This window comes from Periophthalmus magnuspinnatus, chromosome 24 (genome assembly GCF_009829125.3).
Source record: "Periophthalmus magnuspinnatus isolate fPerMag1 chromosome 24, fPerMag1.2.pri, whole genome shotgun sequence".
In the NCBI taxonomy this organism is placed as follows: domain Eukaryota; kingdom Metazoa; phylum Chordata; class Actinopteri; order Gobiiformes; family Gobiidae; genus Periophthalmus; species Periophthalmus magnuspinnatus.
Genome location: NC_047149.1, coordinates 7,651,972 through 7,670,240, shown reverse-complemented (window position 1 = coordinate 7,670,240; position 18,269 = coordinate 7,651,972). Strand labels below are relative to the sequence as shown.

Below are 18,269 nucleotides of genomic sequence, written 5' to 3'. Positions count from 1 at the left end.
AGAGCTGTGCAAAACATAATAAAGTTACAACAATACTCATTAACACAGATATTGATAGAGACCAATGTACTGTTATTGTGTCCTCAAGCAAAGTACTTCACCTGTCACTGCTTCTACACACACAATTTCCTCATAGCAGGATGGTCACAAGTTCGACTCCTGGATCTACTATGTACTGTGGTTTTCCCCATCAACCTATTCTTCAGTTAAGTACTCGTGACCAGGGTCAAATACATAAATGTACTTTGGTTCATTCTGCACTTGTGTATTTTTTGTCTACAGACTAGTGATACACTTGTATGATTAGTCAGTTTATTTATTTACATATTAATTTGGAAATTACAGTAGTCAGTCAGTCACGAAAGCCCAGTCCACCCAGTCATAGTCAGAATAATTTGAATACCTGCATTATTGTGTTGATGCCAAAAGCCCTGTAAAATTCCGTACTTGGAGTTTCCAGGTTTGTTTTGTTCTCATTGCAGCTTCTTCCGCTTGGCACAAGTCTCGGTTGAGGGAGTGGACATTCCAGTGTTTCGTGTTTTGATCAAATTAAGCATACAGGCAAGACTTATGTATTTTGCTTTGGCTTAGATGAACAAAAAAGTCTTGTCTAAAAATGTAGTACATCACAGACTGTTCAAATTATATACTGGTGTGAATATTGTTTTAAAGTTCACTAAACCACATTGTTGCGTATTACAGAGGCACACACCTCTCCACAGATCTGACCTATGACATCCTTCACTCGTCTCTATGCCAAACTGTAGAAAACATGGTAAATATGCTAAAGAGGTTAAGTGTCTTGCCAAAGGACACAACAACAGCATTCATTAGTGGGAACTGGAATTGCACCATCTTGTGAGCGAGTGAATCTGACCACTCAACCAATGATGTTTATGTTGAGAGTATAAATGTAACGTCTCCATGGGGACAAGCAGTCACAAAAATTACACAATAGGCCTTTAAACTCTTCCTTAAATGTGTGTGTTTTGCCCTGACTTCTCTTATTATTTCTATTTTTACCCTAAAAATATGCATACACTAACACTACCACATGGTCGTTTTACCATTTTACTTTTTTTTTTTTTCATATTATAAAACAAAAACATTCTTCCTCATTGTTTGTCAGTTGAAGTCCTCACTGGTCAGGAGTGTACATAAACTGCTAACTTCCTTACTGAGTGAGGCCTGGGAAACTACAGAGTGGCTTTTTGTGTCACGTTAAGAGATATTAAGAGATAAATTTGTGGAACTGTTACCATAACAACACAAAGAGCCCATTGTGGAAAAACCGCTTGAAGCAAAAACAGTCTACGCAGCTCATTGGTATAATATTTTCCCATGAAACCCAACACAAAATACCAGGTCTGATTCCAATTACACACCTCAACCTTAGTCCACCACCAACAACCACACCCACAACTCACTTATGCAGAGGGAGTGAGGTGTATTGCCCAAAAACAAAACAGTGCGCAGTAGCAGTTATCTAATTGCCAATCTTTGGGATATTCCATAACTACAGACTCTTTTATTGTGCTTTTCTTACAACTTTTCCTTACCTACATTAACGGGCCCATATTACGCTATTTTCTGATCTCCAATGTTGTTTCCTCATCACAAACAGGCCTGGAGTTGTGTTTTATTTTCAATCATGCATGTTTAACACAAAAACCCTGCATATTTAGGTTTCTTTCCTCAAACAGAAAACTCTGTTCCACCTTGTGATGTCATATGGTAATACAGAAAGTGCTCCACTGTGCTTTTAAATTCCATAGAGCTTCACTAGAATCATTTGGAAGATTTCAGCCCTGGAATTGCCTATCTCTACTGACCTAAAGGTAAAAGGAGCAGTTAACTTGAAAACAACCACTGCAGTGCAGACCAGGTGGAACACAGCATTTTGAGCTTTGGAGATATAGACAGACTAATAATAAAGGTTTACTCAAATATGTGTGAATTAAAACACAACAAGGCTCCAGGTATGTTTTTGATGAGGTAAGACCAGACTGACATGGCTTAAAGCTCACAAGAAATCATTTTGTATAACCTCTCTAATGAAGGGTACATGCACCTGCTTGTCACCAGGAAATGTTATTGCATTTCTGGAATGCTCCAAACCAATACCATTTTTATTTTGTATTGGGCCTACTTAAAAATACTAAAAACATAGTGTATTGTTACAGTAAGAGGACTCACCTTTCCACAGATCTGACCCATGACTCAGCCTGTTGACGCCACCTGGTTTTCCACATGGAAATGTTCTACAGTATGGCATTAAACATATCACCATGGACCCACCAGAAAAGCTGCACAATCCACCTTTAACTGCATCATGGTTAAACTCATGAATCATTTTGCAACCTGTAATTTTGAATCAAATCAAATGTGAATCTAATTAAGCTGTGTGGTAACTTTAAAGACTGTCTGTCATTAGTTCTAACAGGAGTGGATATAAATAGCCTACCCTACTCACCTTATCGTAATTTGGGGTAGCATAATTGTACTTTTTATTTAGAGTTTGAAAGTTGTACGCCTACTTATAATTATATAGAGATTTAACAAATTAGAATTAGTTATATTTAAGTAACCTATTAAACGTTGATGAGTAGGCTACTGTACAAGTCCTAATTGTCCCAAAGCTGAAAATTTTGTTACAAAAGTTACTAGTGACTTGCAGGCCAACTCTAGTATTTTTACGCATACATTTAAGTTAACTTTGACTGGAGTATAGTTTTGTCAGCAGTAGACCTTGTACTTGACGCACAGCCTACTTGACCTTTTTCATTTTTTACTTCGTTCTGTCATTTCTAGACATGTGTTCAACTTATTCCAAAATTGATCTAGCCTATGGGTGACTTGTCTCGCAGTGTTTCTCATGCTTTTCAGAGTATGTGTTTCATAGAGAGAGAGAAACATGATGTCTTGGGTTGAGAATGACCCTTTTGTAAGTTTGCCTCCTTCCCTCCAGGGGGCGCCGCTCCCGCATCACCGTCCCCGTCCCGCGCGCTCTTCCGTCGGGGGAAGAAGAGGAAGGAGCCTGAGCTGAGAGGGCTTCCGGTACACGGTGGACACATCGGCTTTTGAGAGGACAACTCCGCTCGGACAGACACTGGGAGCGGCTTTGCCCAAACACACGGTTCTTTTCCATTGTTTAACAGTTTTGGAGCTGGTTTTTAGGGGCGGCTTCATGCGCGTTTGGAGCGGTACCGGAGGTGGAGGGCACTGATCGTTGGGCCGGGTGTCACAGCAGCAGTGTGGGGGCCAAGCTGACGGGAAAATGCGGTCAATTTCGTGGAGGTATAGTGTTCAAAATCATTTAATTTACAGTCTAACACCCTTATAGACGTGAATACAAGATTGTCATAGTTTTGATGTCGTTGTAATTTTTGATCTTTAAACAGTAGTAATCTTGGGCATCAGTAAAATGTGACAGCTTCAAACTGGAGCGAATAAACAAGACAAGAACATAATTGTAAGGATTGTAAGGATCAAAACAATGCAATAACAGCTACACCTAGAACCATCATGTGTATATTTATGTATGCGTTGCTTGGTTTTGGTTTGGTGCTCATTGCGTCCTAATTCGGTCTGGTTCGTCTTGGATTTTACCTGATTTGGACCTAATTTAGTCTACCTACTTACTCCTGGTGTTGTAGACGTTTTGGTGGTGTTGCAGGTTCTTGTTTAATCCTCTTTTACCCCTGTTTTAGTTGTGGATTTGTCCTGGATCAGTTCTTTTTTAGTACTGGTTGCTGTTTTCTAGTGTTGACTACTGCTTAATATAAATATTTTCACAAGTATGTTGATAAGACGCTGTAAAACCTTCACTTTGCAGATTGTTACAAGATGAAAATCAGACTGTAACAACCAAGTAACATTATTCAAGATTTGACAATGACCTTGCAAAGAACAGCTCATATCAGCCTTAAATGTAACACTGGGTCTGCACAATGTTCGAAAAAAATATCTAAATGTGATTTTTTTATTTTATTTTATTTTTTTACAGAGTATTGAAGTACTGATTAGATTTGTGAGATATGTTAAAAGTTGGAGTCTGTTCAGAGCGAACTTTGTAAATAACTTCAGAAGCTCATGCATTTCAGAACAGTTTTTTAAAGATCTAAACTACAGGTACAAGATTGAAAATGTATTGTCATTGTCATAGAAAACAACAAAATTATGTTTGAAGCATCAAACACTGCATAGTTTTGATGTAAAGCTCAAAACAAAAGGGGCAAGAGCTTATCCACTGTTCCAATAAATAACCCCAGTGTAAACATTAGTGCAATAATGACATTAAGTGCAACACATGTGTAATAAACAAGTTTTCAATAAGAAGACAGGGTATTTTGTTCTTTGCAGAGGACATTATTTTATCTAAATAATTGCTACTCCCTGATTTTGATATATATTTACATATTCTGCAGCCTGCTTAAAGGAACTGGATTTAGCCTGTGCTCTTACTGAGAGGTATTTAAATCACAACTGAACCTGTGTTGCCAGAGCCTTAACCTGAACATATAGACACATACAAGTTTTTCTCATACTCAGTTTATGGACAGGCCTCATGTGAAAGCTCAGAACTTGCAGAGGCTGCACTAGCACTGATTCATGACTGACTGTGGGTGCTGGGGTTTAAGTAGTGACGATTCAGATCAGAGAGAGGCATTTTAGGTTTAAACCAACTGGATTCCAGCATTGAAACTGAGGGACTCATGTGGGGCTCATTCTTCTTTCTGATCGGATAAAGTAATTGTAACATAAATGAATGTTGTGTGTAACATTACAAACGCACTTGACTTTACTAACTGGACTTACATTTAAATACTTTCTCAGGCATGGCTGTCAGGTAGGGCATCTGGATATTCATCCCTGTTTTAACTTGCCGAGTGTAGCTCTGAGCTTTGTACAATGGGGGCAGTGTACTAGGCGTTCCTCTGGCCCCTGGGAAGAGACCCTGAAACAGCATACGGACTCAGTGCCACGACAGCAAAGATAGAAGAAGCACACCTTTTTACAAATATGGACGCTCCGGTTTCAACTCGGGTGGAGCGGTACATTCTGTGTTTTCTATAGGATGATGCAGAAACATGCTAAACAGGTTGGATGGTGGGCTATGTAAAATGTTATCCTTTAGCTTGACAGTGACAGATAAAGGTGTAGTTTTCATATGATACTTTTACTTGAGTATTTTTTTTTTTACAGAATTGAGTACTTCCATTTTATATTTTAGACATTTGTACAGTGGTGGAAGTTTTAGATATTGCATCAAATCGCCTTTGTATGTAAATGTAAAGTTCATTTTACCTTGTCATTCCTAAAGTTTTGTATCTGTAAAGCTGGTCACATACTGCAGAAATGGTGATCTATTTCAGTGTGAAGGAAAGTGAACAATCGTAATTAGGCCTGTCACAGTAATCACTATATCGACTTATCGTTCAATATATGAAAGTTGGAACACTATATTTTGGGCCTCAATATGTATAAGTATAAGTATATTTTAACATGTTGGCTTAGAACAGATATCATTGATTTCTTAAATATGACTTTTGAGAATGGTTTCCTTATTTTGTAAAGTTGCAGTTCCGTTTAACATTCGAGTTTGATGTTACATGGTCCAGCTTTATCTTATCTCTGTTTTGTTTATTGCAGCTCTCTCCAGTGTAGTAAACAAACCAGTCCAGGATTTTTACATCATCTGGGCTTTTCAAATTACACTATTGGTTCCCACTATGTAAATAATCTCCCTTCTGGAAACATTTAAATTCTGAACCAACCATTAATCTGATCCTAAGTTAAAGGAAGGGTGTGTTGCCTGTGCTGTTTTGAAAAAGGTACTACAATCACAACTGAACCTGTGTTGCCAAAGGAGGACATACAAGTTTTTTCTCATCCGCAGTATATGGACAGGCTATGCCTCATGTGAAAGCTCAGAACCTCCTGACTTCACTCACTGAGCTGCAGAGGCTGCACTAGCACTGATTCATGATTGGCTGCAGGTGCTGGGGTTTAGGTAGTGACCATTCAGAACATAGAGTGGGGGTCTCAGAACTTTTTACCTCTGTGAGCCACTTTTACAAAACAAAAATGACAGAGAGCTATTCCTGTTAGCAGTTGGTTCAACATTACCTGTCTTTAAACTCTTGAAGAGCAGTACCCAGACAGAGAAATACAACCTCTATGATATTTTTCATTCATTTGTTGATAAAAGCCAAAAGTAAAATCTGTCAACTGAACAAAAAGTTGTAGGAGTAAAGATGTTTCGCTGCTCATTCAAGCCTTCAGTTCTGGTCAGATTGCTGGTGGACACTGCCTTATATCTATCTAAAGGGAAGAGCTAACTACACTGAAATTGGAACTGGCTAGTGTTTACAGTTTCTGTGTGTAGGCTAGGTCTATTGAGCTACACTAAGTGTGCACTGTGTGCACCATTTCTTTTCTCTGGCTATGATCCGTACTTCGTTATCTTCAAAGAGTGGTTGAGCAGCAAAATGTTCTCACTCCTACAACTTTTTTGTCCAGTTGACAGGTTTTACTTTTGGCTTTTACTGTGTATCAACCTGGACAACTGAGGGATTACACAGACATTCATTTATTGACTTTTTCTCACTGTAAGTGGGTTTGCCTCTCCACAGATAAAAATATGTAATAATTTATTTCCATTAAGCATTTAATAGCATTTTTTTAACGGCCACAATTATTCATTTTTCTTTCTTACAATTGTTGATTAACTGATAATTGCTACTCAATATTTCTACTCCAAAACAACAATTCCAACATTGTTTTCTGCATTTCAAAATCTCTGCAGCACACATGATTTTACCACATTTATGTTCTTACATTATGGATGGCTACTCTCCTACGTATTCCATTTAACTGACGAGGCGTTTGTGGTCCTGTAGGATTTGGCCTGCTCTGGTGCTGCTCCTGTTGCCCGCTGGTGTGGCGTCTCAAGCAGAGGCCTCCTTCCTGAACACATGGCAGGAATTCTGGCTCTTCCGGTTCCTGGTGAACGTGCTTGGATACTCCACCATCATCATCCCAGGATACCTGCTCATCAGATACTTCAAGCGCTCCAACTATTTAGAAACAGGTAGGAATATAGATATATACACTATTGTGGAATATTATTTAATGAAGAAATGTAACACCAGTCTGCAAGAACAAGGGTGTCAGATCGGATGTACAAAACTATCAACCCGTTTCAATCATTTCCAATGTAGGCAAACTTCTAGAGCAAATCATAAACAAAAAGCTGATTGAGCTCCTGTGCACAAACAACCTAATATCTACTTGAAAATGTGTGTTTTTGCGGTGCCACCCCACCTCAGATCAGTTGAGGTACCTATGTCATAACTGCCTGACATTGTTGGAGAACACATTCATGCTCCCTAGATCAGACTGGGGCCGTTCCCCATTCTGCAATTTATCAAAAGATGCCATCATGCGGCATTCATGCAGATTATTTTGGTGGATAGTAAACTATTTCGACAGACAACAAACTGTCCAAATTAATGACACAATATCTGAAATGCGCCCAGTTTATTCAGGTGTGCCCCAGGGAAGCACTTTAGCTCCCATCCTATTTTTATAGTTCATGAATGACCTACTGTATATGAGGAACTTGGCTTTAATGTGCTATGGATATAAAGCACTACCTCGAGTCCTCACAAAGCACTGCCCTGAGCTCTCTGGCCAATGTGTCCAACTGTTAAACCTACTCCTATCCCAACACAGAATAAAACCCTCATCCAGCCTAGTATACTGCATCCCGCCAGTCGAGATTTGGATCGTTTGCCTTTTATATTTCTCTAACTAAACTTTGAAATCACGTTCCGGAGCTCTGGGGTTGTTCTTCATTGAATTGTTTGAAGAGCTGTCTGGGGAGACTTGGGGGGGGGGGGGGGAATATATTTTTGACCTAATGTTTTAATAGCCTACTTTTATATACTAATACTTTTGGGCACAGCGATTCTTCACCAAGATGAAGGGGGGAAAAGGGAAAAAAATCTGAGTTGTCACCAATAAGCTGCTTTGTTTCAGCCGCGTTACGGGAAAAAAAAGAAAAAATCTGATTGCACAGTCACATTTGGCTGGGATTGAGACATAACGGAGTATGTGGGGACCACACTGATATCAATTTGTATAAAAACTACAGAGAGATACCATTCTGGATTTTTCAGGTAAAGTATTGGCTACTTTACCAATACTCAGCAGCCACCTAGACACTTAGAGCTGACTCACTTTGCACCTGTAACTGACAAAACTATCCCAGAGATTGTCACCAGTCTGAGTTCACCTACATGCTGCCTCGATGTGTTACGCACTAAATTTCTAAAGTCTGTGCTGGACAGTTTGTTATCACCACTCACTCACATAGTTAATATGTCACTTCAATCTGGATCATTCCCAAGCGCTTTGAAAACTGCGGTTATCAAGCCTCTCCTAAAGAAGAGCAGTCTTGATTCCACAATATTGAACAATTATCAACCGATCTCAAATCTCCCGTTTTTAGGCAAAGTCCTCGAAAAAGTTGTTTACCAACAGCTTATTAACTTTCTCCAAATGAACAACTCCTTTGATGCTTACTTCCTGCTTCTGAAGAGTGCAGACGCAAACCTTGCTTGCTCCTGCTGCTTCCTCCTTACTTTGCTTTTTTAATCATTTTACCTCTTCCATTGCTGGGAGATTTGTTTAGTTATGATTTTCTCTTAAGTAAACCAAGATTTTTAAACCATTTTCACATTTTTTAACAAAATTTTTGACGAGCCACCAACATGTCCTCGGGAAGAAACAAACGGAATTCTTTCTGTGAACGCTGTCGGAACTATCAACAACAAATTATTGAGCTAAAAGCACGGATATTTGTTTTAGAATCTGACAATGGACTTCACCGAACGCTCCCTGTGACCTCCAGTGGTAAGCAGCCTACAGTTACTTTCAGAGAAGAGAGTGAAAAAAACTGCTACTTTCAACTTAAACCTGAGTGATACGGTGTCTTTTCCAAAACTTTTTAAAGACGAGGATTTCAAGCCAACGCGACAAGTGATAAGAGACAATGCTAATATAGTTACATCACCCAAAATACAGCTTACAAACAGATTTTTACCACTGTCACAGACTGATGTTGATGTTAATATACAAACAGAAAATGGATTTTTGTCGCAAAACAAGAGCAATGAAGTTGGCAAAAGAGCAGCGGCAGACAGGCGGTCTGTGCCAAACGTCAAGGTCAGAGATACGCTGCTGCTAGGAGACGGAGCTATCAGAGATGTGACTCACAGAGGAATCCAAACTTACTCGTACCCCAGTCACACTGTCTCTGAGATTACAAAACTCCCAAAAGTTTTGTCAACATACCAAGGAGCTAAACAGCTGATTGTGCACGTGGGTGCAGTTGACACTGGAATGAATCAGACTGAAATCTTGAAAAAGCATTTCATTGAATTATTTGAGGAGCTTGATAAAGTGGAGGTTAAGACTTTCATCAGTGGACCTCTTCCTACCATAGACAGAAGGAAGATGAACAAATTTACCCGACTGCTTCAGCTGAACACATGGCTGTTCAACGAATGTGCAGCCAGAGGACTGCACTACATTGAGAACTTTGATCTATTCTGGAAACGAGAGGACCTGTTCAAGGGAAATGGCCCGCACCTGAGCAGAGGTGGAGTAAGAGTGTTGATGGATAACCTCCTCCACGCTCTCAGAAACCGGCCTGGACAGGGTCCTGGGCCAGTGAGAGAAAAGAGGAATGAGAGAAGCATTCCTGCTGCGCCAACCAGAGACCGAGCCAATGTGTCAGCACCACCAGCAGTACCACCAGCTCCACCACAACAACAACCACCAGCTCCCCCAGCGAAGGAGTCACCACCAGCAGCACAACCATCTCCCCCAGTGAAAGATTCAGCAGCACCACCACCTCCCCAAGAGAACAAATCAGCATCACCACCACCTTCAAAAGTGAAAGATGCATCTCCAGCGTCACTTCCCTCAGGGCCCACATCACAGGCCTTGAACCTGTCTGTGACAGCCCCAGCAGAGGATTCAGTCGCAGCAGCACCCACATCACCTCCCCTCCCCACAGGCCAGCCCTGGGTCCCCTTTGCTACATCTACTCCCTCTAGGGACTCCTCACTCTCCTTTTCCTCCCCACTTTCACCTATGGCCCTTCCCGACCATCTAGAAAGTCTCATCAGATCAGGAATTAAGATGGCTCCTCTCACACCTAATATAGAGCGATCGAGAGTTCTGGCATCAACTATGCTGAACTCTTCCCCGTACCCACATATCCCCCCTCGTCTTTCACCCAAACTCCCCCCTGCTCCGCCTCCTCGGCCCTCACCTGGTCCCTCACCCTCACCCTCACCCTCACCCAAACTCCCTCCTGCTCTCTCACCTGGTCCCTCACCCAAACTCCCCCCTCCTCGCCCTTCCCTGCCTTCCCCCAGAGCTGTTATCACCAAGAGCTAGGACACACAGGAGCTCTGCTGTCCCAGGACATACAGTCATGATAAAAATAATATCATGCTGAGGCCCTGTGATGGAGCTATATCTACAGTTACACCACATAGACTGATTAACAGAAGGACAGTTAGACTGTCCAATCAGAGACATTTAGTTCACATTCCCTGTAAGACGATAACCTCCAGTCCTGCTGAAACTAATCTGAAACTTGCTGTGCTCAATGTCAGATCTTTATGTAAGTCCTTTTTAATTAATGATTTTATTTCTTCTTTTAGTCTTGACTTTGTTTATAACCAAAACATGGCTTGAGAAAAACACAGGTAATGCAATTCTAGTGGAATCAGCTCCACCCAACTTCAAATTTGAATCTGAAACACGAGTAAACAAAAAGGGTGGAGGTGTGTGCGCATTTTTTAGAGATAATTTAGTTACTCACAGATTGTCATTTGGAGTGTTTTCATCTTTTGAGTATGTTTCATTCAGAATGGAGCTAAAACAATCCCCCTCCACACTCTACTTAGTCATATACAAACCTCCCCAGCACGGTCTGAGTTTTATTGATGATGATGCTGTTGATGAGATGCTTTCAGTCGTATGCACAGACTTTGATGGTTTAGTCATTACAGGTGATTTTAATGTACATGTGGATAATGTGTTTGACAGAAATGCTTAAGAGCTCAGTTCTGTCCTTGAAACCTTTGGCCTGACTCAGCATGTCAGCGAGCCCACCCACAACAGAGGACACACTCTGGACCTGCTCATTACAAAAGGAGTAAATATTTCAAATGTCAATGTGGTGGATGTTGCTCTGTCTGATCATTTCTGTGTCTTCTTTGACCTTTATTCCCAAACCAGCGGCTGGTCCTGCAGTTGTTCGAAGGAGACACATAAATGATAACACAGGTGCACTGTTCATGGAAATGATACACTTTGAAAATGCCTCATGTTCTAATGTTGATGATTTGTTGAACTCTGTAACTTTGTTACAGAGTTCGTTACAGTGTTTTGAATGTTCTGGACACCATTGCCCCGATGAAGGTTAAAATGGTTAAAGATAAGCAGAAAGCGCCATGGAGGAATGATGACTCGGTCAGGGCACAGAAAAGGGAGTGCCGGAGGGTCGAGCGGGAATGGCGCAAGTCAAAGCTCCAGGTTCATTATGAAATTTACAGAGAAAAGATGCACATGTACAACCACAGTTTATGTAGAACAAGGCAAAGGTATTTTTCTGACATTATTGGAAGTTGTAGTAACAACTCTCGTGTCCTGTTTGCAACAGTAAACAGATTAACAAACCCCCCCAGCTCCACTGCCGTTTGCACTTAGATGTGGAAATTAGTTCAATGAGTTTGCAGTATTCAGGGCATTAAAAATGCCATAAATTCCACAACGTAAATAACAACCCTGCACCCACCTAGACACTTAGAGCTGACTCACTTTGCACCTGTAACTGACAAAACTGTCCAAGAGATTGTCACCAGTCTGAGTTCATCTACATGCTGCCTCGATGTGTTACCCACTAAATTTCTAAAGTCTGTGCTCAACAGTTTGCTATCACCACTCACTCACATATGTCACTTCAATCTGGAACATTCCCAAGCGCTTTGAAAACTGCGGTTATCAAGCCTGTCCTAAAGAAGAGCAGTCTTGATGCCACAATATTGAACAATTATCGACCGATCTCAAATCTCCCGTTTTTAGCTTATTAACTTTCTCCAAATGAACAACTCCTTTGATGGCTTCCAATCAGGTTTTAGATCCCACCACAGCACTGAGACTGCTCTTATCAAAGTGACAAATGACATCCGCCTGAACACTGATGCAGGCAAAGTCTCAGTCTTGATCCTGTTAGATCTGAGTGCTGCCTTTGACACTGTGGATCATGGGATCCTCTTACAGAGACTGGAGGACTGGGTGGGCATCTCTGGTACGGCACTAAACTGGTTCAAGTCCTATTTAGAAAACAGGGAGTACTTTGTTGAAATTGGAAAATGTATATCAGATAAAATGTCCCTGACCTGTGGGGTGCCCCAGGGGTCTATCCTGGGACCCCTGCTGTTCAATCTCTACATGCTGCCGTTAGGCCAGTTAATACGCAGCAATAATGTGTCTTACCACAACTATGCAGATGACACTCAGATCTATGTCTCACTGGCAGCAGGTGACTATGGACCAGTGGATTCACTCTGCCACTGCATCCAGCAGATCAGTGTGTGGATGCAAAACAACTTTCTTCTGCTAAACTCAGACAAGACTGAAGTTATCATCTTTGGCCCACAGAAACATAGAGAAAGTGTCAGCAGTCACCTCCAGTCTCTCTCTCTCTATAACCTTCAAATCAGGCTAGAAATCTAGGGGTAATAATGGACTCAGACTTGAACTTTAACAGCCACATCAAATCAATAACATCTGCAGCTTTTTACCACCTAAAAAACATTGCAAAAATCAAAGGTTTACTGTCAAAGCCAGACTTAGAGAGACCTATCCATGCATTTGTCTCCAGTAGGTTAGACTGCTGTAACGTCCTGCTCACTGGCCTCTCCAAACGAGCCTTAACACAGCTGCAGTACATCCAGAACGCTGCTGCTCGGGTCCTGACTAGAACCAGGAAGTACGAGCACATAAGTCCTCTGCTCAGGTCTCTGCACTGGCTTCCTGTAGCTCAAAGAATAGACTTTAAAGCAGCTCTGCTTGTGTATAAGTCTCTCCATGGCCTAGGTCCAAAGTACATCTCCGACATGTTAGTGCCATATGAACCATCTCACACTCTGAGGACTTCAGGGACCGGCCTCCTGCTGGTGCCCAGAGTCAGGACTAAACATGGGGAATCAGCGTTTAAGTTTTATGCAGCTAAAACGTGGAACAGTCTTCCTGAAGATGTGAGACAGGCCTCTACTTTGACAATATTTAAATCCAGGCTCAAAACGGTTCTGTTTAGCTGTGCATACGACTGAAAGGTTTTTATTGTGCACTTTTCCGTTTTAATGGTAATTTTATGATAATTATTTGTGATTATTTATGTTTTGAGTGTGTGATTTTAATGTCTTTCTTATTCTGTAAAGCACTTTGAATTACCTTATACAACATACCGGTACAATTTGTATAGCATACAATGCTATACAAATAAACTTGCCTTGCCTTGCCTACTTTATGGGGGTAATTAATGGGCCAGTCCACATGTGTTGGAAAAAAGAAAAAAAAAACTGGCAGATGTAACATATTTTGCCAGCATCAAAGAGTTTTGATGGAGTGCTCTGAGCTTGAGTGTCAAGATTCACGGCTTTTAAAAGAAATAACTAAACTGGACACGTGGATAAGACCAGTAATTATAGAGATATTAACCATAATCCAGGCCAAAATATTTCCAATCTTAAACAGCAAATTGTACCATAGAGTTCAAACCTGTCTCCTGCTCAGTTTTGAACAATGGACAGTACAGTGATGGATGTCGTGAGGTCAAGTGAAGGAGATTTTCATATTACAAGCACTAATACAAATAAACTCTTTTATTACCCTGATATAATTGAATATGGCTCTCCTGTACCTTATCATTTCTACTTCCTTTTTAGGCAGTGGACTTTGCTTCCCCGTCATAAAGGCCTGCGTGTTTGGAAACGAAGCCAAGGCCAGTTTGATAGACGACGTTTCGGCCCCGTCTCGCAATGACCCAGACTCGGGTTCCTCCGTCAAGCAGATCATTAAGCTTCTGGTGTGTGCGGCTGGACTGCAGGTAAAGCCATACCCCCGCCCACAAAGCACATCCACCTATAGTGTGTCATGTTTGTGCAGGCAAATCTAAACAGTATTTAAATGTAATGATGGGATTAGAGACACAGGGCGGGGAGGTTACTACAGCAATAAAGGAGGGACACTAATGTTTAACTGGCTTATGGTGTTATTAGTGGATGATTTATTATTATGATTTAACAAATGTTTGATCAATTTTATGAGTATGTAGAATAACATTGAAATGGCCCTGATGATATGGGAGACATAATTAAAAGGAATCCATAATATTTAAAGCCACACTATGTAACTTTTTGGCAAGAGTAGATAATAATGACTTCCTTTTTTATTTTGGTTGTTAATTGCACTGTATTAAATATTATTGGCCTATAGAATGATTTGATGTCACCTGAAACCCAGCAATTGGCCTCCTCCTGTGTGTTTCCATGGAAATGTTGTTCCTTTGGCTATAATCTTCCACATATGCAATAAAATTTATCCATCTCCATGGAGAATGTTTCGAAGTATGGTTTTAACTTTCTAAATCCATAGAGTCATGCATTTGATGTGCTGCCTTCAGTAAGTTACACCGTGTAACTTATGTATGTGAACAATATCAGATGTGCCCTTAAATACACTTTGACATGAAGAAACATCACATCTTATCTGACAGGAAGGAAGTTCAGATAACAGCTATACATGAAAAGGGAACATACTACTCTTTATGTTCTGAGCCAAGGTCATGTTTACTCTAAGAATGAAGCTCACGCCGCTTTGATAAATTTATCTCAAATTCTAAATTTCAAGCCAAAATAAAATAAATTTGAAGTTAAACAAGTCAGTAAAATAAGGGAGTATTGTTTCAACAGTACACTTTTCCGAAGTCTGCCACTAGGCCAAGTTACAAGTCAGATCTGTGGACAGGCAAGCCCACACAAAGCAAAGAATGCCTGCAATCGAATACATGTAAGTCAAGTTTAATGTCATACTAGTATTAAACTTGACTACAGCTAGCTGAATATTTGGGTCATGAGTTTAAGAGTAAAAGCCAAAAGTAAAATCTGACAACTGGATAAAAAAGTTCTAGGAGTGAAGATGTTTCGCTGCTCATCCAAGCTGCTTAACTTTTGGGTTTTACTATGGATCAGACCTAGACGACTGTGGGATTACACAGACATCATGAGTTTAATCTTACTTTTTATAGATTATAAATTCACTGTTTCTGTATAAATACTTATTTTTGCATGAGGAGTTTGTGCTTCGCCCTTGTTGCGAAGCCAATAGGGCCTATGCCCTGTAGCGGCTCAGGCCTATACCACATAGAATGAGAGAGTGTGTCCAACCTTTTCACTGGTGGTGTATTGTCCCATCGTGCACTGCCTTTTAGAACATACTAATAACCTGTCTCTCTGTCTTCCACCAGGCGTCCTACCTAACATGGGGTGTCCTCCAGGAGCGCGTCATGACCCGCTCGTATGGCTCCCAGTCCACAGAGGATGAGGGCGAGCGCTTCAAGGACTCTCAGTTCTTGGTGTTTATGAACCGCATCCTGGCTCTTACTGTGTCCGGCCTGTGGTGCCTGGTCTTCAAACAGCCTCGACACGGCGCACCCATGTACAAGTACTCCTTTGCCTCGCTCTCCAACATCATGAGCAGCTGGTGTCAATATGAAGCACTCAAGTTCATCAGCTTCCCTACGCAAGTCCTGGCCAAGGCGTCCAAAGTCATCCCTGTCATGCTCATGGGGAAAATCGTATCCAAAAAGAGCTATGAATACTGGGAATACCTAACCGCCGTGTTGATTTCACTAGGCGTTAGCATGTTTCTTCTCTCAAGTTCGACCAACAAGCACCCATCTACAGTGACGACGTTCAGCGGAGTGATCATTTTGGCCGGGTACATAGTGTTCGATAGTTTCACGTCCAACTGGCAGGATAACCTTTTCAAATACAAGATGTCCTCTGTGCAGATGATGTTTGGAGTCAACCTCTTCTCCTGTCTCTTTACTGTGGGATCGTTGCTGGAACAGGGTGCATTTTTCGAATCTCTCTCTTTCATGGTACGACATTCAGAATTCGCTTTTCACGCCGTTTTGCTATCCGTGTGCTCAGCTTGCGGTCAGCTGTTTATATTCTACACCATCAACCAGTTCGGGGCAGCAGTGTTTACGATTATCATGACGCTACGCCAAGCTATTGCCATCCTCCTCTCCTGTTTCCTCTACGGACACGCGGTAACGCTTGTTGGAGGTTTTGGCATTTTTACTGTTTTCCTGGCGCTGTTTTTACGAGTGTACGCGCGGAGTCGCATGAAGGCTAGCCGCAGATCAGCTCAGCCCATGGCACAAAAGGTGTAAAAAAAAATACTAAAAAGTGAACTCAAGCCACGTTTTTGGTGGCATCTTCCCTTCTTGTTTTGCGGTTTTATTTTGTTACTTTTACGGTACAAAAAAGGGATTTTATGTTAGTGGAAAAGGTCAATGTGCTTTTTAAGGAGGAGTTTGAGTGCCTGAAAGTTAAATGCTTCTTCAAACATAGATTTTGGTTATTTACATTTGCATATTTTAATTTAATTTTATAAATTTCACATTTGTCCTTATCAGTTGGCCTATTACAAATGATCAGTCATTCATACGAACAACAAGTTTCAGTTTAATAGTTTAAATAGGCTTGGAGAGACATATTATGTTAAAGCTTTTATTGCTTTGAACCGTGCAATAAATGAACTGTTATTACTTGTTTGTTTCATTTACACAAATTACTCCGTACGCTAACTTCAGAGCTAGCATCATTTTAGAGCTAACATTACAGTTAGCATCATGTTGGTAATTTAGCTGTTTCTGTATTACCTTTTTTTAAAAAATACACTTTCAAACTTTTTCACTTCAGCTTCAAGTTAGTGTTTTTCATAATACTCATAGGTTCACTTCTAAAACATGAAATGGCAACGCAAAGATATATGTAAATATTTTCAGAGTTTAAAAGTATTTAAAAGACCCGAATAAAGCATAATATGTCTTCTTCAAATATCTTTTTCTGAAACCCAGAGGCCTTTTAACTTAATGTCAGCTTTATTTTGAAAAGCTATAACACACTGCATATGTTAACACTGTCAGCTTAGCATATTTGGGAGTTTGTCAAAGTATTGTTTACAATGTTTTTACCACAACAGGTTATTTTTGTTAGAACTTCTTTTGTTAATATATATGTATTCATGCAATATTAATATAAAATTCCAATATTTAAGTTTCTACTTAAATGTGCATATCAATAAATGAAGTATTGTAGACATAAACATACCCGGAGTTATGTTTTGTTTGATTCACACATGTTTAACACATAAATCCTGCATGTTAAGGCTGAGTTATTCTCTCAAACTGAAAACACCCTGTTCCACCTTGTGATGTCATGTGGTAAAACAGGAAGTACTCCACTGTGTTTTTAAACTCCATACACTACTTCACTAGAATCATTTGGTAACTCCAGGATTGAAATTATCCAATCTCTACTGAATTAACGGTCGCTTTTAACTACCGCTTCATGACATCACAAGGTGGAACAGCATTTTGAGCTTTGGAGATCTAGACAGACTAATAATAAAGGATTACTCAAACATGTGAATGAAACCTCAAAACATGCCTGGAGTTGTGTTTTGTAACATTATAACATGGCTTGAAGTTCACAAGAATCCATTTTGTGTAATACAGGGCCTTTACATTAAAATTTGTTTATTGAAATGCACACGTTTACATTTAGTTTATTATTATTTTAACAGTTTGAATATGCTCCATGTACTCATAGTATTTCATTGTTCAAGCACCATAGTTTAATTTTCATGTTTTATTTTGTTTCAGATTTGACTAAATGTTTTACTAAATCCTTGTAAATATAACTTTAAGAAATACTTTATGGACTTTTATAAAATGCTCTTCACATGTGAATGTTTGGGGGGACACAGTGCATTAAAATGATATGAAGTGTGTTCAGAAACTTGTTTTAATATTTTGTCGGAGTTATAATAATAAAACAAATAAGTCAATTAAAACATGAGCGTATGCTGATTTTGTGTCTAATGTA

General features: G+C 40.2%; 1 protein-coding gene across 2 annotated transcripts; it reads left to right on the top strand.

The window, feature by feature from the left end:
- Nucleotides 1–3,003: 3,003 nt before the first annotated feature.
- slc35b2 (solute carrier family 35 member B2) lies at nt 3,004–16,927 on the top strand. 2 transcript variants are annotated; one of them, XM_033991207.2, is made up of 4 exons: nt 3,004–3,297; nt 6,903–7,093; nt 14,037–14,197; nt 15,617–16,927. In XM_033991207.2, exons 1-4 carry the CDS (start codon nt 3,278–3,280, stop codon nt 16,547–16,549), a joined length of 1,305 nt encoding a protein of 434 aa, XP_033847098.1. In that variant the 5' UTR covers nt 3,004–3,277; the 3' UTR covers nt 16,550–16,927. The 2 variants fall into 2 exon arrangements, with proteins under 2 accessions (XP_033847098.1, XP_055088260.1); XM_055232285.1 differs by having other exon boundaries at nt 3,047–3,282.
- Nucleotides 16,928–18,269: the final 1,342 nt, after the last annotated feature.